Source organism: Triturus cristatus, chromosome 7 (genome assembly GCF_964204655.1).
Source record: "Triturus cristatus chromosome 7, aTriCri1.1, whole genome shotgun sequence".
NCBI lineage: Eukaryota > Metazoa > Chordata > Amphibia > Caudata > Salamandridae > Triturus > Triturus cristatus.
In genome coordinates, this window is record NC_140590.1 from 30,555,944 (window position 1) to 30,582,249 (window position 26,306).

The window sequence follows — 26,306 nt, forward strand, 5'->3', positions numbered from 1 at the left end:
TGAAGAAAGATAGAGAAAACGTCAACTCTTATGAACCTATTAGCCTGCTTAACGTTGAATATAAGGGCCCGATTCACAGAATTAACTTAAGACAAAATCCTAAACTTACTACTTTTGGTAGTCACAGAATGCACTTATTACTTTTGGTATTCACAGAATGGATTTATGACTACTAACTTTACATCCGCACTTGGGCCGGAGAATCTGGCCCGGAGGCGGAGCTTCAGGCCCAGAGGCAGAGCTTCCGGACCAGAGGCGGAGCTTCCGGCCCGGAGGTGGAGATTTCGGCCATGGCTAAATCTCTGCCACCAGCCGGAATCCCTACCTCCGGGCCGGAAGCTCCGCCTTGTCGTAGTAGTAGTTAGTGGTCGTAAATCCATTCTGTGAATACCAAAAGTAGTAAGTGCATTCTGTGAATACCAAAAGTAGTAAGTGCATTCTGTGAATACCAAAAGTAGTAAGTGCATTCTGTGAATACCAAAAGTAGTAAGTTTAGGATTTTGTCTTAAGTTAATTCTGTGAATCGGGCCCTAAGATTTTTACAAAACTTCTCACAAATAGGCTTAATAAGATTATAGGTCCTCTTATCCACGCAGATCAATGTGGATTTGTAGCAGGGAGACAGCTTTTGACAAATACGAAATTTTTAACAGAATCCCTGCAATATTTTCATAAGAACAGTATTGAAGCTCAGGTGTGGTTTTTAGATGCTGAGAAAGCCTTCGATTTAGTATCCTGTGTCTGTCTTTTTATTATTCTTCAAAAGTTTGGTTTCCCAGAAGGTTTTAAACAATTGATAAGAAAATTCTATGAAGGCTCTCAGGCGCAAATCTTGATCAATTTGATAATAATAGGATCTTGTTGAATAAATCGGGGTACGAGACAAGGCTGCCCCCTCTCCCCTATTCTATTCGCCCTCTTTATTGAACATCTGGCAATAGCTATTTGACAAAAAATGCTACATACCACACCTCTGCCAGGAGTGAAAAATATAAAACTGTATGCTGACGATATTGTTCTTTTTTTAAACTCCAGGGATCAAACCCAAGAGGAGATCCTAGGGATTTTTTCAGAATTTCAACCAATAAGTGGATACAAAATTAATAAGGCCAAGACTGAAATTATTTTATGTAACTGCTCAGTGGATACTTTACTCCCCAATTTCAGGCCAACGTACAACTCACGCCCGAAGAGATATCTAGGGATACATGTGACAGAGAAAATAGAGGAGTTGTTCCAGTTGAATTATATTCCCCTGATACAAAAGGTTAAGCATCTTTTAGCACGGTGGAATCAATTACCCTTATCAATTTTAGGACGAGTGGCACCTATTCGAATGTCTGTTTTACCACTGTTCAACTTTTTATTCGCAACAGCTCTGTGTGCACTACAAATGTCTTTCTTTAAGGAGATAGACAGTCTGTTTTTATCCTTTCTGTGGGCTAATAAGATGCCAAGACTAGCACTAGGCACTGTCTTGTCCGACTAGGCTTGTCCCTCCCAAACATAAAAGAATACTATTTTGCAAACTGTGCGCACAGCAAACACTGATTTTTTGCCCAATCTGACACTTTGGAAATAGATTATTTTTTCATGAATAAAATCTTAATAAAATAAAAATCAAGGACCCAACAAGAATACTTAAGGATCCGAAGAAAGTGCAGTACAAAGTCATCTAATGGATACTCAAACAAAGAGCTCAACTGTTAGCTTTTTATAGAATTCCAAGAACAAATGGTACAACGAGTCTGTCTGTTCGCTATTCGGGGAAGTTAAAATTATTGGAGCCCGGTGTATTGAGAAAGTGGGAGGAAAATGGATACGTGCAAGTAAAAGATTTCCTTAACCTAGACTCCTGGAAAAAATGGCCTGAGATAGAGGTCGGGCTCCTCCATTCCAAGGATATGCTCAAATAGTCATACATTAAAATAATGCAATTTCTAGTAAATATAGATGTAGGAACTTTAAAAGCAAGCTTGGGAATAACTGGAGCTCTAGAAAAGCGTCCAGTAAGTGCTTGGATAAAAATCCAAGGATGCAACCAAGGATGTAGGAACTTTAAAAGCAATCTTGGGAATAACTGAAGCTCTAGAAAAGCGTCCAGTAAGTGCTTGGATAAAAATCTTTAAGGATAGCACGTCGATTACTATCTATGAGAAAATGCAAGATAAATGGCCTAAAAAAGAGGATATGCAGATCCCAAGAACAACCTGGAGGAGAATTAAGAGACTCAACGCCACAGCAATTAGAGGAGCTAATTTTAAACACATGCAATTTTATTCAAAATGGTTACTCTATAGGACAGAAGTTTCAAAAACAGGAGGAGGCACATGGTCACATATCGTTTGGGATTGCCCCAAAATTGAGAATCTATGGGGAGAAATTGAAAAAAAACCTTAGAAGTACCATGGGCCAATCTATAGCTATTGAAAATTGTATTTCAGTTTTGGGATGTTCCCCAAATTTAACACGGAATAATATGCAAAAAGAATGCTTATATATATCTGCCCTAGTAGCAAGATCTTTAATTTTACAAAATTGGCAAAGTAAAAATGTAGCTTCGTTTTATGCATGGAAAAAAAAATTGGGTAAAATTAAAGAGTTAAAAAGACGGTATGTACTAATAACAGGATCTCTTAGGAAATTTGAGAAACGTTGAGGACCGACAGGAAATGATTAATAAAAAAGATTTGGGTAATAGTAATGTTCGTTTTAGTAACCGTATTACATTTGGTCCGAAAAGCGGTCTGATACAGATGTATGTGTCTAGTTGTTCAAATATCAGTCCATATTTAATATACGCACACGTCACTTTATATTTGTTTGTTGTATAATGGTAAACTGTGCACTATCCGACGACGTATATATAAAAATATGTGTCTTTTTAAGTATAATAAGTTTATTGTCAATAAAAGGATGTACTTTAGTATTCTCGATGTGTTGATAAATATAATCTATATTGAGCACGTATGCACATTGCACTTTAGCTTGTTTATATGCACATGTATCTATATTGTATCATGATCTGAACTCTCAATAAAAAATATTTTCTTTTTAAATTGTTATCGTTTGTTGCATTTTCAATATAATTTGAGGTATTTTTGTTAACAATCCAACATACACATCACAGCTCTTAGAATCTAGTACTTTTTATATATATATACTGGCATTTGTTTAACTGTATCATTTACAGTGATGTCTCTAGGGTATGATTAATGACTTTATTTGAATGTGGATTGTGTACTCACCAGACTCTTGTGATCCTGGAATTCCATAGACACCCTCCGGCGGAAGGATGTCATGCACCTTCTCCTCCCAGGAGGTGAAGTGGACACTTTGTGCACGAGGGCCACTGCCAGTCTTCTGGCTTTGGAAGTGTTCCCGGGCCATCAGCTTCATGACCCTTCTTCGCACATCATAGTACCCGGTCCTGATATCTTCCGTTGTGCGCAGGCAAGGTGCTTGAGCATTCACCTTGTTAACTATCCTCTCCCACATCCTATTTCTGTGGGACAGGGCGGTCTGTTGGACTAGGTTCCCAAATAACTGTGGCTCTACTCTGACAATCTCATCTACAAGCGCTTCTGACTCCTTATCTGTAAAATGTGGATGCTTCCTTTTAGACATGATGAGGGTGAGTGTGAAGGTGAGGGTGAGTTTGGATGTGAGTGTAAGTGTGAATCTGAAAAAAAGTGTGCATTTATGTGTTTTTGTATGAAATGAAATGTGTGCAGGGTGTGTGGTGTGCAAGTGTGTGAGGCAGAAAGCAGGGAATGTCTGGTGGAAGCTCCTTGGGAGTATAGGCAGTTGTGGCAAAGGATCAAGGTCATGGTGTTGGCGCTTTATATAGGTGGATTTGAGGGTGTGTTTTTGTTGGTGGGGAGTTACCAATGCTTTTTTTGACTGTTTTTGAGTCCCCTCATTGACATTTAATACACGGACCGACACGGTTCCATAACAGATTCTCCTGCAACATCATCTCATCGCGTGTTGATACGAGTCAGAATCGTGACCAGGATGCGATTTGTGAACGTTTACAAACGTGTCATTTGCATCAGTGCAGTTTCCAGAGCCTTCGTTCAAAACAATAGAATTCCGTATGATTTGTTTGTGTTTCACATAGGATGCATCCTACTCCATCGAACAAAGGGCTTGCAGTCGAGTCATATGGAAAGCACTGCCGATCCGATTCGGGATGCTTTCCCCGCGACATTGGAATAGGGCTCTAAGTGTGTTGTCTGCTGGTGATGCAACACTTAGCAATGGTCTTCTCGGTATTTGCATAGGGAATTTTGAAGTGTAAAAAAGTGAGAAATTTTGAGGCTTCTTCAGGAAGTGCCTCTGGAGGGATTTTGAGAATTTTGTATTCGAGTGAGGGTTAAATTGCGCTGGTCGAGATTTTGCTGGAAGTAAAAGCAAACTCTCAGAGAGATTGGTTCTATTGTTTTCATTTAGTTTATCAGACACTTTGTTTTCATGTTGATTTAACTGCTAACAAATGTCCTTTAAAAATACTGTTTCTAACACAACTTGTTAGACACCATTGGCGTGGGTCTCCCTTCCATTTTTCGCTGTTATCTCCTCTGTTTTTGCTGGTATTAGATGCTCTGGGCGCTGTGCCACTGCCATTCAGTGCCACAGCACGAATGCTCCCTGTGTAAATATGACATGTGAACTGGTAAATTCATGATTGGCTTATTTGGTTTACCTGTTAGTCCCTAGTAGCGTGGACTGTGTGTGCCCAGGGCTGGTAAACCAAATGCTGCTGGTGGGCCTGCAGCGCTGGTTTGCGCCAGCCACAGAAGCATCTTGTAAAGTGTGTCTCAGACCTGCCACTGCAGAGTCTGTGTGCAGTCTAGGACTGCTATCTTGGCTGTGAAGTGCACCCCCTTTCCAGCCCCTGAACCTTCCCTTGGCATCATGTGAGTCACCCCTATGGTAGGGTGCATTGTATGTGTAAGGTAGGACATGCCCTGATGTGTGTAGCATGTCCTGGTAGTGAATTACACCCAATTTCGTTTTTCACTACTGTAAGGCTACCTGTTCTCAATAGGCCAGAATGGGAGGTTTGACCATTACATTCTATAGTCCTACCTGACCCAAAGAACATGGGTAGAAAAACGAATTTAGTATGCCTGAGCTCAGAATATTAAAATACATCTTTTAGTAAAGTTTATTTTTATATTCTGTGTTTGAAAATACCACTTTTAGAAAGTAGGTATTTTCTTGCCTAAGCCTTCCAATGTGCTCTGCTGTTATGTGTATTGGCTGTCTGGTTTTGGAGGGACAGGGCAGGCTGAGTCAGACCTGGGTTGAATAGAGAGATCTGCATTGGAGTATGGGGAGGGGTAGCTCCTTGACCTGAAAAGGGCTGTGCCTGGCAAGGTGAATGCTGGCTCCACCTCCCACTGTGCGTCTGATGGCAGACCCCCTCTTTCTGAAAGGAAGGATGCAGCCTGGTAAACAAAGTGCTCCAGGACTGGGCAGAACTGGTTCTGGCTGGGTTCAGTGACTTGTTGCTTCTGAGAACAAAGACTTTTGGGGTATAAATATCTGTGCTGAAACCCCTACAATTTGTATTGTTCCTGGACAGCAAGGGGAACCTCTGTCCGTGTAACTGAAGGAATGTGCAGGAGATGACTGTCCTTGTGCTTGTTTGCTGTTTCTTGGATTGGCCTGCAGTAGTTTTCACTGGACTTGGAAGAAGAGGGAAAAGGACTTTGAAAATAACTTTTATTTCAACTTGCTAAAGCAATCACCCAAGGACTAGAAGAGAGCTAGCCTCCTGCTGGAGTCTCAGGCACATCAGACTCCACCACCAGCCTCCTGATTCCTCCCAGTGAGGATGTCTATCTGCAGGTGAGGCTCCTGTGAGTTACATTAGTGTGACCTTGCTAATTAGGCGATAAAATTATTGCCGCTTTTCGGCCGAAAACGGCCGCAAAAGTGGAGATAAATTTCTATCTCTGCCTTGTAAATATGCCCCTTGGTAAGTAAAAGGGTCGCAGAGACCACTGCTTTGAACTGAACTCCTCTTTGCACACTTTGAACTATTTTTGCAGCATTTCAAGAATGTTGGACTTGGCCCTTCTGGCAGGTTCACCCCTGAACTTTTTGCTTTGTATTGGTGACTTGGTGTGGTGATTTGTTTGGTTCCTGCGCACTTTCCCTGTGTCCCAGGGTAAAGTGCGTGCGTGCTCTGAGTGCATGTGGTGAGATAGGCCTGCCCTCCCATAGGAATGCATGGGGAATGTATGTGTCCCTAGTAGTTCCTGATGCGTGGGGTGTGCAGGCCCGAGTTTGGTATGTGCGGACTCGTGGGAGTGAATGCTGCGCGATGATGTGTGCGGCGTGCATGTACCTAGTGTGGAAGTGCCACTTCTAGAAGTGGGCACTTCTGTGTGCAGTGTGTCTGTCGTGTGATTGGCTGGTCGTGTCATGTGACGGGCGAGGGATTCCCCAGGGTCGGGATGAGTCACCCAGTGGTGAATGGGGAGATCAGCAGCTAGATGGGTGGGAGGAGTACACCTGGGTCCTGAATAGGACAGGGTTTTCCACACACAATGCTGGCCCCGCCCCCTGCGGTGCGACTGACGACCCTAGCCCTGCCAATGAATAGAGTGAGGGGCTGAGCACATCAAGGGTGCTCCCCAACCAGCTGCGACTGGTTTTCCCCCTCACCCTGAACCCAGAACAAAGGGATTTGGTGTATAAAAAGGGGCTGTGTCCCCTTACAAAATGTTCTTGTTCTGCACTTGAATCTACCAGGGGCGTGCTGCTGCTGGGGCCCAGGGGAAGGCTTGCCTCTCTGGGCCCTGCCCAGCCCCTGGATGCCCTGGGCGCTGGAGGACTTCTTGGACCATTCTTGCTATTGCCCCTTCCTTTCTGAAGACCTCTTTGCTGGGAGCTTTTTGCTCCATTTCTTTATGCCTCCAGGACTTTATTGACCTAGCGCCTGGAAAGCGCTAGCTTTTCCCCCAGGAAGGAGGAACTTGTGGGCCTTGGCAGCGCTGGGCTGCGATCTCCGCTGCGGGAATCCCGACGTAGGGATTCCCCCGTAATGCTGGTCTCGCGGGTGCCCACCCCGCTGCCTTTGCGTTAATTCTATGCAGGTGTCCACCCTGCGTCTTCGTGCTTAAGGAGTAATACGGGTGCCTACCCCGCGTATTTAATGATTTCAAATTGCGGGTGCCCACCCCGCACTTTGCCCGCAAAAGAAATCACCGCCGCGGCCCGAGCCGCATTCAAAACTCGCCGCCGCGGCCCGCCTGGTTGTGGGCGGGGCCGCGTGACGGAAGCGGAAGTGCCGCCATTCTCCCTCGATGTGAAAGTCAGAGCCTCGCAGGCTCCTTCAGAGAAATCCCGGTCCCGAGATGGGGGACCGGGTAAAGACCGTGGCGCGTCTAGAGGACGGGCTCTCCCGAGGTGAGAGAGCCCCGCCATGATCACCGCTGAAGAGTTCGCCCCGCAAAGAGAAGCGAAGGAGTCGGCCTGCAATAGCCCGGTGAGTAGGGCTGTGTGGAGTGTCCGGGGAGGGGTGAGAGCGCGCCTTCCCCCCCCCCAGGCCGCCGAAGTCCCGAGAGTGCCAGTGAAGGCACAGTGTTCCGGTTTCCTGGGCGGCCCCGTCTGGCAGCGGGTCGCCCCCTCGATGGGACATGGCCATTCTAGAGCCAGAGAAGGCTCCAACGGTTGGGACAGTGGTTGTGTTTAGAGCACTAGTGCGCTCGGCTTCGGGGGCATTTCCTGGGTTTTCTGAGCCCACGAGGCTCCAACGCTTGGGCATGATGGGTTCTTGAGCCTGCCTGGCTCCCACGAGCCTAATTGTTCTAGAGCCCAGAGAGGCTCCAACTTGGGGACATGGTGTGTGTCGAGCCTAGGTGGCTCCAACGTTCCGGATATTGTTTCAGGGGCTAGTGAGAGCCCATGCCTACTATGTGCCTTCCCCAGCTGCGCAGCACTTAGTGCCAGCTGCAGCGTTTAGGCCCTGTGCTTGTCCCCAGCTGCCCAGCAAGTAGTGGGCAGCTGCTACGTTTAGGTTCTGGCGCAACCTGGACTCTAATATGCTTTTGGGTGCTAGGAAATGTACGGTGTATAGTATGTTTTGCGCACCCTGTGTTGTGTACCTCTAAATGTGGTTAGTTCTGCCTAGGAGGTTGTTTTACCTTGTTTAGGTTGATGGTAGGGAGAATGTACTTCCCTGTGTTATGTACGCCCCTAGTGTAAGTATACTTAGGTGGCTAGGTCTAAGGCGTTAGACTTGCGAGAATTGCATAATGTGATTTATGCCCCTGTGATAGATACAGGATAGGTTTTATACCTGATGCTAGTGTGATGACGCTGAGGTCATTATTGCGCCAGTAGATACTGGTTATGTTCTACGTTTACACTTGGTAATTTGTGTTATGTTCTAAGAGTGCTAATTCCGGACAGTGGTCCATGTGGCCCTGTCCCCTGTACATATAATCCCTTGTAAATTCTGCCCGTGCCTGGTGGCACATTGTAGAGTGTGTGTTTTTATCTAATGTGTTGTGTATAATACAAAGGCTATTTTTATAGAATACCTTGTGTGGAGTTTCCTTTGTGGTGGGCCTTGGGTGTTGTTGCTGGGTGCGCGCGCAAACGCTTTACACATCGCCTCAGGGATAAGCCTGTCTGCTCGTGCCAAGCTACCAAGGGGGTGAGCAGGGGTTATCTTTGGCGTGTAACTTCCTTGCCCTGACTAGAGTGGTGGTTTCTGCCTGGCTTTGGCGCAAGCCTCAGCCAACCAGAAATCGCCATTTCTAACATTGGTGATCAGCGGTGGGATTTGGACTTGCGTTTGCGCTGTACCGCAGCAGCAACTGGCCGCACTACAAAACTCTGCATTTAGATAAATCACATGGTATAGGGATTATGGTTTGAAAGTTTACTTTTAAATGTCATTTCTTTGGAAATGTGTTTCTTGTGCACTGTGAGTTAGGTGTCCCTAGCTCGGGAGGGTAGATCATCCCCCTTAGTGCATTGTGTTTCTGGATTCACCAGAGGGTGGGATCCAGTGGTGGCAGCAGATGTGTGTCCAGTGCATGTATTCCCATTCCCAGTTCCCGGGGTAGTGGTACCTGTGTCACGTGGTGGTCAGGTTGAGAAATCAGGGGCGGTAGAAACTGTCTTACCAGTCTTGGGAGGTGTTTGGGGATGAATGTGTAATGCGCTGGATGAATGTGAATGTCCCATTCCCAGTTCCCAGAGTGATAGTACCTGTGTCACGTGGTGGTCAGGTTGAGAAATCAGGGGCGGTAGAAACTGTCTTACTAGTCTGGGGGGTGTGTGAGTGTGGATGAATGGTGTGAGTTCTCTGAAATAAGGAGCTTGCTGGTTGATTGGGTGTGAGTTCTCTGGGATAGGGAACTTGCATTGGGGAGTGATTCCAAAAGTAGTGGCTGAGGTGTCTTCCAGCCCAGCGTGGTGGAAGAGGTTCAGAGTAGCCCAGCTATTTCTCAGTGTAGGGGCTCACGGCCTGTCTCTGCGGAGAAGGAGTGGGTGGGACTGCGTGTCTCCAGGTGCCCGAAACCCAGTGTCAGGGCCTTGATGGTTTCTTTAGGGAACATCAGGTCGGGGGCCTAGGCTGTACCAATAGGTCATTTGAGGAGGATCTCCCAGTGTCTAGAGGACGTGGAGCGTCTGTAATCAGAGCTCCAGTAGTCCTGGTGTCTGGCGGTACCGCTCCAGTTGGGAGGGTGCAGAAGTCCAGAGGGAGGGGTGAGAGGGGGAGGGATTCCCCAGTGGGAACCAGTAGGTCAGGGACCAGCCAGGAGGGCTGTGTCGCCACTGAGTGACCGTGGTGTCGCCACTTCTGTCCTGGGGGGTCTGCACGCACTGTCAGATGGACAGGAGGTAGTGAGATCAGCGCCAGGCAGACTGTCACATGACCCATTAGGTATGTGTAACCCTCGTTAAGTCCTGGTTCGCCAGGCATCTGACCAAAGGGTACGTCCCTCGGTTGGGGAGCCAGTAGTCAGTGTTTCCGGATCTGGACGTAAGGGCAGCTGTAGTCCTGAGGGCAGGTGGGGCTCATCTTAGGTGAAGAGACCCTGCTACACTGTGGAAGGGGGTGCAGAGGGAGGGAGTCCTCGCCTCTGACCCCTTGGATCCCAGGTGGTAGACCAGTTGGTGGAGAGAGGTCCTGAACTGGTGGGAGAGTTGTGTTCTGGTGGGTGCTTCCCTGGGAGGGTGCGGAACCCCAGAAGTAGAGGTAGGGTGGGGCATTCTTGCCCGTGACCTCTGGTCAGCCTGAGGGTGCGGACCCTAGGTTGAAGGATCAGTGGTAGTTAGGAACTACACTGAGAGGGAGAGTGGAGAATGGCTTGTATGCCAGGGGTTACTACCCCCCACTCTGGGTTTGGCAAGGACCAGTGGTATCTGGGTGGCCTAGGGCCTGGTCCTGGCCGTGGACAACTAGGTAGTACCAGTGGGGTAGCCTAGTTGGGCCTGAGTTCTTTGCGGTTGTTTTTTTTCAGATGGAACCATGTTGATTGAGAATGGCGTAGAACCGGAGAGTGTCCCTGCAGTGCGGGCCTGCGTCCGTGTTCTATCGCCCCAAGCAGGGAAGACCATCACGGTGGTGATTGGTCTGCCCTGCGTTTTGGCTGGAAGGGAGTTGTGTTGGACTTGGCCCTTCTGGCAGGTTCACCCCTGAACTTTTTGCTTTGTATTGGTGACTTGGTGTGGTGATTTGTTTGGTTCCTGCGCACTTTCCCTGTGTCCCAGGGTAAAGTGCGTGCGTGCTCTGAGTGCATGTGGTGAGATAGGCCTGCCCTCCCATAGGAATGCATGGGGAATGTATGTGTCCCTAGTAGTTCCTGATGCGTGGGGTGTGCAGGCCCGAGTTTGGTATGTGCGGACTCGTGGGAGTGAATGCTGCGCGATGATGTGTGCGGCGTGCATGTACCTAGTGTGGAAGTGCCACTTCTAGAAGTGGGCACTTCTGTGTGCAGTGTGTCTGTCGTGTGATTGGCTGGTCGTGTCATGTGACGGGCGAGGGATTCCCCAGGGTCAGGATGAGTCACCCAGTGGTGAATGGGGAGATCAGCAGCTAGATGGGTGGGAGGAGTACACCTGGGTCCTGAATAGGACAGGGTTTTCCACACACAATGCTGGCCCCGCCCCCTGCGGTGCGACTGACGACCCTAGCCCTGCCAATGAATAGAGTGAGGGGCTGAGCACATCAAGGGTGCTCCCCAACCAGCTGCGACTGGTTTTCCCCCTCACCCTGAACCCAGAACAAAGGGATTTGGTGTATAAAAAGGGGCTGTGTCCCCTTACAAAATGTTCTTGTTCTGCACTTGAATCTACCAGGGGCGTGCTGCTGCTGGGGCCCAGGGGAAGGCTTGCCTCTCTGGGCCCTGCCCAGCCCCTGGATGCCCTGGGCGCTGGAGGACTTCTTGGACCATTCTTGCTATTGCCCCTTCCTTTCTGAAGACCTCTTTGCTGGGAGCTTTTTGCTCCATTTCTTTATGCCTCCAGGACTTTATTGACCTAGCGCCTGGAAAGCGCTAGCTTTTCCCCCAGGAAGGAGGAACTTGTGGGCCTTGGCAGCGCTGGGCTGCGATCTCCGCTGCGGGAATCCCGACGTAGGGATTCCCCCGTAATGCTGGTCTCGCGGGTGCCCACCCCGCTGCCTTTGCGTTAATTCTATGCAGGTGTCCACCCTGCGTCTTCGTGCTTAAGGAGTAATACGGGTGCCTACCCCGCGTATTTAATGATTTCAAATTGCGGGTGCCCACCCCGCACTTTGCCCGCAAAAGAAATCACCGCCGCGGCCCGAGCCGCATTCAAAACTCGCCGCCGCGGCCCGCCTGGTTGTGGGCGGGGCCGCGTGACGGAAGCGGAAGTGCCGCCATTCTCCCTCGATGTGAAAGTCAGAGCCTCGCAGGCTCCTTCAGAGAAATCCCGGTCCCGAGATGGGGGACCGGGTAAAGACCGTGGCGCGTCTAGAGGACGGGCTCTCCCGAGGTGAGAGAGCCCCGCCATGATCACCGCTGAAGAGTTCGCCCCGCAAAGAGAAGCGAAGGAGTCTGCCTGCAATAGCCCGGTGAGTAGGGCTGTGTGGAGTGTCCGGGGAGGGGTGAGAGCGCGCCTTCCCCCCCCCCCAGGCCGCCGAAGTCCCGAGAGTGCCAGTGAAGGCACAGTGTTCCGGTTTCCTGGGCGGCCCCGTCTGGCAGCGGGTCGCCCCCTCGATGGGACATGGCCATTCTAGAGCCAGAGAAGGCTCCAACGGTTGGGACAGTGGTTGTGTTTAGAGCACTAGTGCGCTCGGCTTCGGGGGCATTTCCTGGGTTTTCTGAGCCCACGAGGCTCCAACGCTTGGGCATGATGGGTTCTTGAGCCTGCCTGGCTCCCACAAGCCTAATTGTTCTAGAGCCCAGAGAGGCTCCAACTTGGGGACATGGTGTGTGTCGAGCCTAGGTGGCTCCAACGTTCCGGATATTGTTTCAGGGGCTAGTGAGAGCCCATGCCTACTATGTGCCTTCCCCAGCTGCGCAGCACTTAGTGCCAGCTGCAGCGTTTAGGCCCTGTGCTTGTCCCCAGCTGCCCAGCAAGTAGTGGGCAGCTGCTACGTTTAGGTTCTGGCGCAACCTGGACTCTAATATGCTTTTGGGTGCTAGGAAATGTACGGTGTATAGTATGTTTTGCGCACCCTGTGTTGTGTACCTCTAAATGTGGTTAGTTCTGCCTAGGAGGTTGTTTTACCTTGTTTAGGTTGATGGTAGGGAGAATGTACTTCCCTGTGTTATGTACGCCCCTAGTGTAAGTATACTTAGGTGGCTAGGTCTAAGGCGTTAGACTTGCGAGAATTGCATAATGTGATTTATGCCCCTGTGATAGATACAGGATAGGTTTTATACCTGATGCTAGTGTGATGACGCTGAGGTCATTATTGCGCCAGTAGATACTGGTTATGTTCTACGTTTACACTTGGTAATTTGTGTTATGTTCTAAGAGTGCTAATTCCGGACAGTGGTCCATGTGGCCCTGTCCCCTGTACATATAATCCTTTGTAAATTCTGCCCGTGCCTGGTGGCACATTGTAGAGTGTGTGTTTTTATCTAATGTGTTGTGTATAATACAAAGGCTATTTTTATAGAATACCTTGTGTGGAGTTTCCTTTGTGGTGGGCCTTGGGTGTTGTTGCTGGGTGCGCGCGCAAACGCTTTACACATCGCCTCAGGGATAAGCCTGTCTTCTCGTGCCAAGCTACCAAGGGGGTGAGCAGGGGTTATCTTTGGCGTGTAACTTCCTTGCCCTGACTAGAGTGGTGGTTTCTGCCTGGCTTTGGCGCAAGCCTCAGCCAACCAGAAATCCCATTTCTAACAAAGAATAATCCTATTTTGCAGTATTGTGGCTATTTACTGTTATTTGTCTTGTGATAAGTCTATATATAAATATACTTATTTTTCTATAATTACTTGTGTGGTGTCCCTTTGTAGTGTCCTTCACTGTGTTACTGTGCATGGTCATAAATGCTTCACACCCTGCCTCTGAGATAAGCCTAGCTGCTCGTGCTACGTTACCACAGGGTTGAGCAGGGGTTATCAAAGGGTATAGCCCTCTTACTCTGACTTAGGAAGAAGGGTCCCTACTTGGACAGTGGCCAGTCATTGCCAACTAGAGACCCCCATTTCTAACACTACTCAAGGGATTTTTAGACCCGAACATCAGATCCCGCAACAACAGTCTATTAATCGGTGCACTTCTTACTGCTGTCTGCAAATCCATTTTAACTAACTGGAAAAACACAGCCTCCACCTCCTTCCATGCCTGGATAAACTGGATCTCCTTTTTGAGAGAGGCAGATAACACCTCATTATAAAACTCCTCATGTATTATCAATCAATCAATCAATCAATCAAGCATTTGTAGAGTGCATTACTCAGCCGTGAGGGTCTCAAGGCGCAGAGGGGGGGACTGCTACTGCTCGAACAGCCAGGTCTTGAGGAGACTTCTGAAGGTCAGCGGGTCCTGGGTCTGTCGCAGGTGGATGGGGAAGGTGTTCCATGTCTTTGCGGCGAGGTGGGACAAGGATCTGCTGCCGGTGGTCGTTCAGTGTGTGCGTGGAACTGTGGCGAGGGCAAAGTCAGCAGAGTGCAGCTGGAGGTTGGGAGTGTAGAAGATGAGTTGTTTGTTGAGGTATGTGGGTCCGGCGTCATGGAGTGCTTTGTGAGCATGGGTGAGGAGCTTGAAGGTGATCCTCTTGTTGACAGGGAGCCAGTAAAGGTCTCTCAGGTGGGCAGTGATGTGGCTGTTGCGGGGGATGTCGAGAACGAGGCGTGCGGAGGCGTTCTGTATGCAATGGAGTCTTTTCTGGAGTTTGGCTGTGGTTCCTGCGTAGAAGGTGTTGCCGTAGTCCAGCCTGCTGGTGAGGAGGGCCTGGGTGACCATCTTTCTGGTTCCTGTGGGGATCCATCTGTAGATCTTGCGAAGCATGCGGAGGGTGTTGAAGCAGGAGGAGGAGACGGTGTTGACTTGCTGGGTCATTGACAGTGATGAGTCCAGGATGAACCCCAGGTTGCATGCGTAGTCGGTGGGTGTCGGCGCAGCTCCCAGCGTGGCTGGCCACCAGGAGTCGTCCCAGGCGGAGGGGGAGCGGCCAAGGATGAGGACCTCCGTCTTGTCCGAGTTCAGCTTCAGGCGACTGTTCCTCATCCATTCGGCGACGGTCTTCATTCCTTCGTGGAAGTTGGTTTTGGCAGTGGCGGGGTGCTTGGTGAGGGAAAGGATCAGCTGGGTGCGATCGGACGATGTTGGTGAGCGGTGCGATGTAGAGGTTGAAAAGGGTCGGGCTGAGGGATGATCCTTGGAGTACGCCGCAGGTGATCTTGGTGGCTGTGGATCGGAATGGAGGGAGGCGGACCCTCTGGGTTCTGTCGGTGAGGAAGGAGGTGATCCAGTCCAGGGCTTTGTCGCAGATTCCTGTGTTGTGGAGGCGTGTGCGTAGGGTGTGGTGGCAGATGGTGTCGAGAGGTCTAGGAGGATGAGGGCTGCTGTTTCGCGTGGTCCAGCAGGGTCCTGATGTCTTCAGTGGCGGCAATGAGGGCGGTTTTGGTGCTGTGGTAGCTGTGGAATCTGGATTGGGATGGGTCCAGGGTGTTGTTCTCTTCGAGAAAGCGGGTCAGTTGTCTGCTGACGATCTTCTCGATGACTTTAGCCGGGAACGGGAGCAGGGAGATGGGCCGGAAATTCTTGAGGTCCTTTGGGTCTGCCTTGGGTTTCTTGAGTAGGGCGTTGATCTCTGCGTGTTTCCAGCTCTCTGGGAATGTGGCAGTGTCGAAGGAGCTGTTGAAGATCTTCCGTAGTTGGGGTGCGGTGATGGAGCTTGCTTTGTTGAAGATGTGGTGAGGGCCGGGGTCTGACGGTGAGCTGGAGTGGATGGTGTTTTTAGTTTTGATGGTGTCTTCATCATTGACCTGGTTCCAGGAGAGCAGGGAGCCGGTGTGGCTGGGGGGCGGTGGGTCAGGCCTGTTGGCGGTTTTCGGGGGGGTCTGTGTGTTGAAGCTGTCGTGGATGTCTCTGATCTTGCTGTGGAAGAAGGTGGCATGAGAGTCACACAGGTCTTGTGACGGAGGGATGTTGTTAGTGCTGGAGCTGGGGTTGGCGAGTTCCTTCACGATGTTGAAGAGCTCTTTGCTGTTGTGTGTGTTGTTGTTGATACGTTGCTTGAAGGAGGTCCTTTTGGCGGTTCGAATGAGTTGGTGGTGCCTGCGACTGGCGTTCTTGAGGACCATATGGTTGTCCGGTGTCTGTTCATGGCACCACTTCTTCTCGAGTCTGCGGCAGGTCTGCTTGGATGCCTGGAGTTCAGAGGTGAACCAGATGCCCCTTCTGTCAGTGCGTCTGTTTGAGGGTTTCTTGATCAGGGCGAGCGTGTTGGTGCAGTCGTTGATCCATTGCCTGAGGTTACGGTTGGCTGTGCTGGTGTCGGTGTGGTCGGTAGGTGGGTCTCGGTGAGGGTGGTGACCTTGTTCCATCTGCGATGGGGGATTCATTGTGGGTGGTTGTGTGAGGTGTTCTTTGCGAAGGAGAAATGGATGCAGCCGTGGTCGGTCCAGTGGAGTTCGATGGTGTGGTTAAAGATGACGTGGTTACTGGCGGAAAAGATGGGGTTGAGTGTGTGTCTGGCGGAGTGGGTGGGTGTCGTGACGAGCTGTTTGAGCCCGAGGTTGGTGAGGTTGTCGAGCAGGGTGGTGGAGTTGCTGTCGTTGGCGTACTCGAGGTGGAAATTCAGGTCTCCAATGAGGATGTAGTCTGTGGAGGCCAAGGCTTGCGAGCTGATGATGTCAGTGATGGAGTTGCTGAACTGTGGCCGGGGACCAGGGGGTCTATAAACGAGGGTTCCTCTGAGGGTGGTGTTGGGATTGATGTGGATTTGGAAGTGTAGGTGTTCAGCAGTGCTGAGGGTGTCTTCGATGCTGGTCGAGATTCTGAGGGTATTCTTGTGGACGATGGCGATTCCTCCTTCCGGTCTGTTGGTGCGGTCCCTGCGGGTGATCTTGTAGCCTTCCGGGATGGCTATGGCAACGTCAGGTGCCGATGAGGAGCTCAGCCAGGTTTCCGTCAGGAAGGCGACATCCGGGGAGGATGAGTCAAGAAGGTCCCAGAGTTCAACGGCATGTTTGTGGACTGGGTGGGTATTGTTTTCAATGCATCTGAGGTGCTTGTGTCCGGTCCTGGTAGAAGGGTCAGGTTGTGCTGGTGTGCGCTGGATGGTGAAGCTGCAGTTTCGGCAGGTGAAGGGTCCATGGGTGATCCTCGGGGTGGCCTGGAAGCAGGTGGTAGATCGTCTGGCGTTGAGTGCGTGGAGGAGGGTGGTGTCGTAGCGGCATCTGGTGTCGTGGCACTTGCGGGGACCAGTGGGTCTGGCGCTGGAGCGGTCCAGTTGTGGAGGGGTGCAGATGGGCTTGCCTTAGGCACGCCTTTGGCGCACAGCGGCTGCCGTTAAGAAGGGGAGGAGGAAGGGAGGAGCAGCTAGGAGGCGGGTGGGAAGGGAGAATGGGCAAGCAGGGGAGGCGGGGCCGCAGGTGACACAGCGGCGGGAAAAAACAGACTGAGTGGGGGAAAAGGAAACCAGGGGGCTTACAGGACCAAAATCAAAACAACAGAACAAAACACAGCAGAGCAGGGTAAACAAAATACAGCAGAGCAGGAGGAGGCAATACAGTAGCCCAGAAGTGCGGGCAAAATGCAAAAATACAGCTGGAAACGAGAGCGGCCACAGGTGGCTTGAACTCGCGGCAGCAGTGAGAGGAAGGATGTGGGCACAGTCAGGTGGAGCAAGCTGTGCGGCGTGGGGAGCAACCTGCCTGAACAATGGGTCAAGGGTCGCTCGCACTACATCTAAATGGAGCTCCCTTGATAACTATTTTGCCACTTCCAAACCACCGTGGTTCTTTACTCCCCTTCCCCTACTCCCATGTACATCTGCCCTCTCTTTCATTGGTACAAAGAACAGTGATATTCAGAACTGATTTCACTCCCAAAACACTGAACTGAATTTGTAGATTGAGTGGAGTGTATGACCTGGAATACACCTGCACCTATATGCAATAGAACCCTAGGCACACAGGGAATGAGGTATGAGGCAATTCTATCTGCACCTATTATTGAGTTTGGTCAAAAGTTTTTTTAGACTTGTTTAGGGTGCTGAGGATCTAAGATTCAATACCTCTAAATCTCCAATGGAACCATAAACAAAGATAAGTTGATCCAGCACACCATAGAAGTTATATACAGTACAATTGAGTAAATTCCAACAAAGGTAAGTCCAATCAGCAGGTTCCGTTTAAAAAATCCTTTATTCACTTTTCTTCTTTAAAATCTGCATAGCCAACGCGTTTCGTCCTTATGGACTTCTGCAGGGCAAAATTCTTATTTCATCGAGTTCTTCTTTATGTGTTCTCACAAGTCTTTAGTCAAAGTGCGTTCTTTCTTATATGGACCAAAGTGGTTTATGATCGTAGTATGTGCCCTTTAGCGATATTCTCAATATGATCCATTAATCCATTGGTTAGTTTTGATATCAAAATAGAGTGTACCGTGTTGAGTGTCCTTTTGTGGAATTCTCAATATGACATATCCCATGTAGGGACAGACCCAATATTTTCTAAATTCCCAGTTTCAAGAGTAGTCCTTCCAGGCCAAGGGACGCTCGCACTACATCTGGAGCTCCCTTGATAACTATTTTGCCACTTCCAAACCACCGTGGTTCTTTACTCCACTCCCCCTACTCCCATGTACATCTGCCCTCTCTTTCATTGGTACAAAGAACAGTGATATTCAGAACTGATTTCACTCCCAAAACACTGAACTTAATTTGTAGATTGAGTGGAGTGTATGACCTGGAATACACCTGCACCTATATGCAATAAAACCCTCTCGGACTTTTACATGCTGATACAGGAGTTTGGTCTGATTTAAAGTTCTGAGGCCCTAGGATCCCAGGTCCTGGAGAGTATTGCTCAATTTGAATGAAATATATTCTCGAGGGAATAGACTCAAGGCACTGGACCTCTATGGCCTTAAAAATTCATAAGTCTTTGTAGTAGTGAGTCAAATACCCTCTCTCTTGTAATGAACCATATTCAGGCTTTTGGTAGATACAGAGAGTTCTTTTTATTCGTGATTTGAATGAACATGAAAAATCAAATGAACATGGACAGCCAACACGTGTTTCGCCCCCTAGGCTCAGTTGAGGCCGGGGCTTTCTCAAGGCTGAGGATGTGCTTTCAAATTACTTTCGATATATAACATCTCAAACAGGTCATGAACCTGTTTGAGATGTTATATATCGAAAGTAATTTGAAAGCACATCCTCAGCCTTGAGAAAGCCCCGGCCTCAACTGAGCCTAGGGGGCGAAACACGTGTTGGCTGTCCATGTTCATTTGATTTTTCATGTTCATTCAAATCACGAATAAAAAGAACTCTCTGTATCTACCAAAAGCCTGAATATGGTTCATTACAAGAGAGAGGGTATTTGACTCACTACTACAAAGACATGAGTTTGGTCTGTATACCTACTAGTGCCCCTTCTTACCCCCTTTTATCTATCTTCTTTTGCTTTTCTTCTATCGCTTAATTTTATGCCATATCACACACCCTATGGGTTTATCTAATCTTCATATGTGATTTTGCTCTTACTTACAGTCTGCCACCTGGATTTTGCTCTGTATTCTGGACCCTCAGGTGACGATCAACCCTCCAGGACTTTACGCACCTGAAATGTATACCTTAAATTAGACCGTTGTATCCTCTGATTGTCCTTTTTTCTCTGTTCATTTGTTTTAGAAAAATGTGCTCAATAAAAATGTGTCTGAAATTAAAAATACTGTTTCTATTTTCTCCCACTTCTTTTAATGCTTACGTTTCCATTATTTCATCTTCTCCTTTATGTACTGCCCTGATTTCTTACAAAGGATAAATCATCATTTGTTAAAATTGTTGCAATTTTATTTCAATATACCAATCATTATGTTTGTTTGTATTTTTACATATTAGAATAGATTTGTTACATGAACTAAACATAACATTTCCAGTCTTAAAAGTAAAAGATAATAAACTTGAGGTTTAATTACAAAATCTAATTGCTTTTGTAGCAGAATTCATAATTGTCAAATGTCACAGAAATGAACTAAATTCAGTCAAAATATAAAATGTCACATTTGCAGCACTTATAAAACAAAATATTTTAAAGCTGAACACATTGCTACCAAAACACTTTCAATTATAAGCTTTGTCTTTCTTTCCATTTATGCAAGAGATGATCTTCTGGTTCTTAAAAGCATTAACGTTTCTTCTCCGCACAGAGTCCTCTCAGCCAAAGCATCAGGGCCTGAAACGAGGAAACAATTAGAGATTAACATTTTCATGCAGAAATCTTGTCTTCTTCAATCTCGGGTAAGACTCCCGAAGATGGAAACTGTGGTCTATACCGTCTTTCATTTTTAGTTCTGGCGTAAAATGCAGCTTTACCGGTCTCATAAATACTACAACTACTACTCCTCCTCCTCCTACTGGTACTTCTACTACTACTACTAAGAAGAAGAATAATAATAATCATCATACTCATAACCAATATCATAATCATAACAATTCCTAGCAAGGGTTGGTGCCTGAAGCTCCATTCACCTTCTGAATCAGCTTGGAATCAGCATACATACAGTGTTCAAAGGGTCGGCCTCCTTCAGCCATTAGCCTTGGTGCCAATGTCATTCACATCTGTATCGATACTTTGGAGTGTCAGGGACCGTGTGTAAATCAACATTTTCCTGCTTACGGTAGCGCAGAGCTTGACTGCTCTGCAATTTTTGGAGCTCTCAGAGAGTCACCTAAAGCAGACCTCCACAACGATAAATTCCTTGAATTGGCAATCTAACAAAATGGAGATTCAACTAGATATGATCAATACCCTGGACAGTGCTTAATTTGTAAAAAAGTAAGTCCAAAGGCCCATGTTGGGATGGTACTACAGCTTGCACTACCCATTGGCCATGCCAGCACTGCCAATGACAGTGCCTGCACGACTTCAAACCATCACACTGCTACAAGTCTGACAATTCAGACTATTTGAGGCCAGCAAAGCAATAAGAATGGCTTGGGTGGCAGCAATTAGTTTGATTTAATGTACATTGAATTAATAAACAGCTGTTGTTCTGCTCATCTCTAAATTATACAAACAGTGCCCCATGTGGCAGCTGTCATAAGAGTCGGTGTTGACAAATAGGTGCCGGTGCCAGGCGCCGGAAACCACCGGCTCAAACTAAGCACTGCCCTGGCAACGTCTATAACTAAGTTGGAGTGCAAATTGGACTCGCTGGACCTAGGTGAACAACATACCAGATCACTTAGGAAGGGTTAACATATCTGTCCTTGCCTCCTACTAGTAGAAAAACTGGGTATGTTGCCTGAGGTCCTTAGCACCATGATTTCGGCATGGAAACAGTCCTTCCATCAGCCAGTCAAGTCAGGTACTGAACCTTTACATCTAGAGTTGGATGACTCTACAACCATGTTAGTCACAGCCGTGTCACCAAGTCGAGGCAAATCCAACATCAAAGAGCTACCTAACCTACTGGGTTGCGAAGGCCCATCCCCCTCTACATCGGTTTTAGACATTCAAACAATCAGCGTAGACATTCCCAGTGCAAATCTATTGGACTCCAACCACCTTGTAAAGGAAATTAGTGGTGGCCAATCTCGGAGTGGTACTTAAGGCACCGTAATAGAGTAGCCTGCCTCATCACACTTGCTATATCAACCTGGTCTAACTCCAACTACTGTAATCTAGGATACTCCAACAAGCTCGGAACACACTTCAACAAGGAACTTAACTAATCCCAACCATCACACAACGGTAATTAATGGCAGTGAATCCTCATGTGGCACACAAGACCTGGTAGAACAACTTAAGTAAGTATTTTAGAGTTTATTTGTAAATTACTTACAGTTCAAGTCATCATCAGCATTCTTTGTAGAGTTATTTTTTTTTTAAGAGAGAAAGTCACTCAGTAATTTGTTTTCCATCCAGGTCCTGTGCAGTCCATGTGATTCTTGTAATTATATAATTCAGCTTGTAGCACTCTGAAATCTCCAAACTGCCAACAGTCAGCTGCAATCAGTTTAAAACTCCTATAGCACATTTCCTTTAGGAGAGAAATCTTCACTCTTCATTTGTGTCTTTATCCCATCCTCGTCGCCAATGTAAAAGAGTCTTCCAGACACAATTAGTATAATTTAGTAATATCTTTTAATGGCGCTTGTAAGTCAGCTTCCACATTCATCCCAGTATGTCAATTGAATGCCCCTTGAGCATTCCTCAAGTCTTAACATTCTTTTAGAACTAATGACATCATAATGTCATTTACACATTACTACAAACAGGAGCACAAATGGTCCAGACCTCTCTCTAAAAAATCAAGGATTGAGATGTCATCAGTGATGTCATCAGTGATGTCACTGACCATGTCCTGAGTGATGTAATATGTGATGTCATCAGCATTGCATTGAAGGCGCGCGAGTTATAGTTAGCTCAACTAACTATAACAGGCGAATTTCTCTGGTTTTATATGAGTCAAATGTCCAACTAACTATAACGTCCCTGAAACCTATGGTTTTTTTCAGTGATTTTCTAAGGTTTTTTTAAATGCTAATTTCTAACTATAACGTCTGTGAAACTATGTTTTTTTCAGTGAATTTCAAAGGTTTTTTAAATGTTAATTGCATGTTTTAATATTTAAAAAACCTATATTTTTTCAATCTGCTCTTTAATATTTTGCAACTTTATCATCCTTGTTCTAAACTTTACAAATTATGTAATCTTTTATATCTTCCCCACAAAATATGTATATGTTTTTTTTTTTTTTAGTAAACTACAGTCCCGTACCAGTAGTCTACCAAGCTCGATCAACATGCGAATCCTATCCAGCACATTTAAATGATGCGCATTTCGTATCTAACGGGTTTGTTGCACCTCGTCCCGCGTAACCACATGTACATATGAGGTTGCTCCAGCTGCTACTGTGGTATGCGACGGGTACGCACTACCAAGCAAGGCGTTACGTCATGTACGTAGAGGGTCGCGCCCACTGCGTGTTGCGTATGTGACGCGTGCATGCTGCCATGCCCCGTGTTACGTCATAGATGTACGATGCCGCGCCGCATACGCTATTCCCTCTTTTTTTTTGTCTCAAAACTATATCTAAAAAACTTTAAACTGTATAAGAGAGCAAGCGATCATTAAAAATATTTTAACAGTTATATATTTCTAACTCTAATAAACTTATATTATAATAAATATATTTTCTCAAAATCACATCGGGTGCGGTCTCATTGCGCACTGGCTGCGCAATTGCCATGTAACCATAAAATAAAGCATTTCATTAGTTCATAACATTTCCCATTGTAACAGTTCGAAAACGCCACCCATTTTAGTCAATATCTGTACTGCATTTCATGAGACACACCTCTTCTGCTTAGAGAGCTTTGTTCAAAACTTTTTGCAATATACACATATCTTACACTACACACAACATGCAACCATCATTTTCATCAATATTCATGCTCTGTAAAGTAGCCTTCCACCTATGATACCTATACACCTAAAAGTTACATTACCTACATTTTCTCCAATACCACAGGTAACATGGTTGCATACGCTGTCCACAACACAACATAATATAGTACGGCCCAGAGACAGTATCATGCATAGATAATGAACACACGGACACAGATAGATAGTGGAAGTGGATACGGGCACGTACGCTTGACTCCTTTTTATTACCATGGTGACATATCCAGTGACCTCTGTGCTGGATGTGTGTGCGGTAAGTCTAAACCAGCCTTCAGACAATGGTTACTGCTAGCATCAACTACAACAGTAATCATTGGATCACACACAGAGATTCAATATTAAAAGAATCAATAAGTTATGCTGCAGTAAGGTAGGGACAGTAGATGTGAAATAATACAGAAATAATTCCATCGTAAAAGAACAACAACTTGTGGTATACTGACACACAATCAATAGATCTGAAATAATACACAAAAAGATTATATCATAAACGCTTCAACAGTTCTAGTGCATTCACATAACCGCATCAAAAGCATTCAGCATGTGCACAGCCACCGATAATGCGTGCAGTAGACAGGCCGCACTAGGAGCAGTATCTGTTGCCATCAACACTGCATCATCTGCAATACCGACTCAATCTGAACGATGAACACTGCTGTCTGCAGAGTAGGCCATAGAGAGCGGTTACAAAGGACCCACAGATACGTAAAGTGACTTCACCTACCCAGTTTGTCATCAGCGAAGCAACAAAAAAGAGTGTGCAAAGCCTGCAAATATACATATGCATGGAGCAGACAGTACACACTGGAGCAATGTCTTTTCCTACAGGACTACCTCATCTACAATAGCGACTCAATCTCAATTGTGAACACTGCTGTCTGCAGTGTAGGCCAGAGTGAGCGGTCACAAGGGCCCACAGCCATATGGCATTCACTTGAGCTCTACAATTTGCGATACACAAACCAAACAAAACGTGTGCAGATCCTGCAATGATACGTATGCATGGTGCAGACAGAGCGCACTGGAGCAATATCTTTTCCTACAGGACTGCATCATCTACAATACCGACTCAATGTCAAATGTGGACACAGAAGTCTGCAGTATAGGCCAGAGAGAGCGTTCAGCAAGGGCCCACAGCCACGTGGCATTCACTTGACCTTTACAGTTTGCAATACACAAAGCAAAAAAACATGTACAGAGCCTACAATGATGCACATGAGTGCTGCAGACAGAGCACACTGGAGCAATGTCTTTTCCGACAGAACTACCTAATCTACAATAGCGACTCCATCTGAATTGTGAACACTGCTGTCTGCAGTTTAGGCCACAAAGAGCAGTCAGCAAGAGCCCACAGCCACCTGGCATTCATGTTGCATTCTACAGTTTGCAATACACGTAGAAAAAAACCATGTGCAGATCCTGCAATGATGCATATCAGTGGTGCAGACAGAGCGCACTGGAGCAATGTCTTTTCCTACAGAACTGTATCATCTATAATACTGACTCAATGTCAAATGTGGACACTGAAGTTTGCAGTATAGGCCAGAGAGAGCGGTCAGCAAGGGCCCACAGCCACGTGGCATTGACTTGAGCTCTACGGTTTGCAATACACAAAGCAAAAAAAAGTGTGCAGTGCCCGCAATGATGCGTATGAGTAGTGCAGACAAAGCACACTGGAGCGATGTCTTTTCCTACATGACTGCATAATCTACAATAACGACTCAATGTCAAATGTGAACACTGAAGTCTGCAGTATAGGCCGAGAGAGCGTTCAGCAAGAGCCCACAGTCACGTAGCATTGACTTGAGCTCTACAGTTTGCAATACACGAAGCTCAGAAAACGTGTGCGGAGCCTGCAATGATGCGAATGAGCGGTTCAGACAAAGCACACTACAGCAATCTCTTCTCTTACAGGACTACATCATCTACAATAGCAACTCGATCTGAATTGTGAACACTACTGTCTGCATTGTTAATTAAAAGCAGTATTCACACACACAACCATCAGTACTTTTTCTCACTCCCTCTTTACAAAATAAAACAACATAAATTACAGAGAACTCTACAATGAATAAATCAAAACAATTCGAATTGGGATTTTGTCTCTCCACAGTCTACACTATTCACTGTTCCTTTGGACTTCCAAGAAAAAAATTGGTAATTTCACTAAACCTATCACTGATATAAAAAAACTTCTTGAAGCAAGTACACTAAAACAATAGTATACTCCACCGACTACTGTCAACCAAGCCCAATAATCATGTGCAGCAGTTAGCTATGGAATCACAGACTGTGATGCACCTCAACACACAAACTTCTGAAAAAAGCAAGCAGCAGGTAATATCGGACATCATCCATTGTGGGATCAAGACACCGTTCCACAGTTGGGACCTAAAGTTGGATGAACCTGATCGAAGAGAGTACCTTCATCTCCACTCTCAAATGCAGTTCTAATATCGTCCATTGTGGAGTCAACACACCGTTCTACTTTTGGAACCTAGAGTTGGTTGCAGCTGGTAGAAGGAAATACCTCCATCTCCACTCTCAGATACAGTTCTAACATCATCCATTGTGGAATCAACACACCATTCCACTGTTGGGACCTAGAGTTGCTTGTACTTCATCGGAGGGGGTACACAGAAATCATCACAATCTGTAACATCTAACATCCTCAATCATATAATTAAGACCCCATTTCACTGTTTGGACCTGCTCTACCGCGGTGTATTCCAGCAATAGCAGTCAACTAAGCCCGATAACCATGTGCGGCACTTAACTACAGAAGCACAGAATCTGATGCACCTCGACAGACAGAGTTCTGTGAAAAACCAGCAACAGGTAATATCGGACATCGTCCATTGTGTGATCAAGACACCATTCCACTGTTGGTACCTAGAGTTGGTTGCACCTCATCAGAAGCTATACACAAAAATAATCACACACTTTAACTTCTGACATCCTCAATCATAGAATTAAGACCTCGTTTCACTGTTCGAACATGCTGTACCGCTGTGTACTCCAGCAACTGCAATAAACCATGCCTAATAATCATGTGCAGCAGTTAACTACAGAAGCACAGGGCCCGATTCACAGAATTAACTTAAGACTAAATCCTAAACTTACTACTTTGTGGTATTCACAGAATGCACTTACTACTTTTGGTATTCACAGACTGCACTTACTACTTTTGGTATTCACAGAATGGAT

At 46.8% G+C, this 26,306-nt stretch overlaps 1 protein-coding gene across 1 annotated transcript; it reads right to left on the bottom strand.

The window, feature by feature from the left end:
- Positions 1-3,201: 3,201 nt before the first annotated feature.
- Positions 3,202-3,627, bottom strand: LOC146808735 (myb-related transcription factor, partner of profilin-like). The gene has a single exon (XM_085614784.1). It carries the CDS (start codon positions 3,625-3,627, stop codon positions 3,202-3,204), a length of 426 nt encoding a protein of 141 aa, XP_085470910.1.
- Positions 3,628-26,306: the final 22,679 nt, after the last annotated feature.

What these genes read in the sequence shown, in the direction of transcription:
- LOC146808735 (XM_085614784.1), bottom strand. Translation starts at nt 3,627, where the DNA reads ATGTCTAAAAGGAAGCATCCACATTTTACAGATAAGGAGTCAGAAGCG.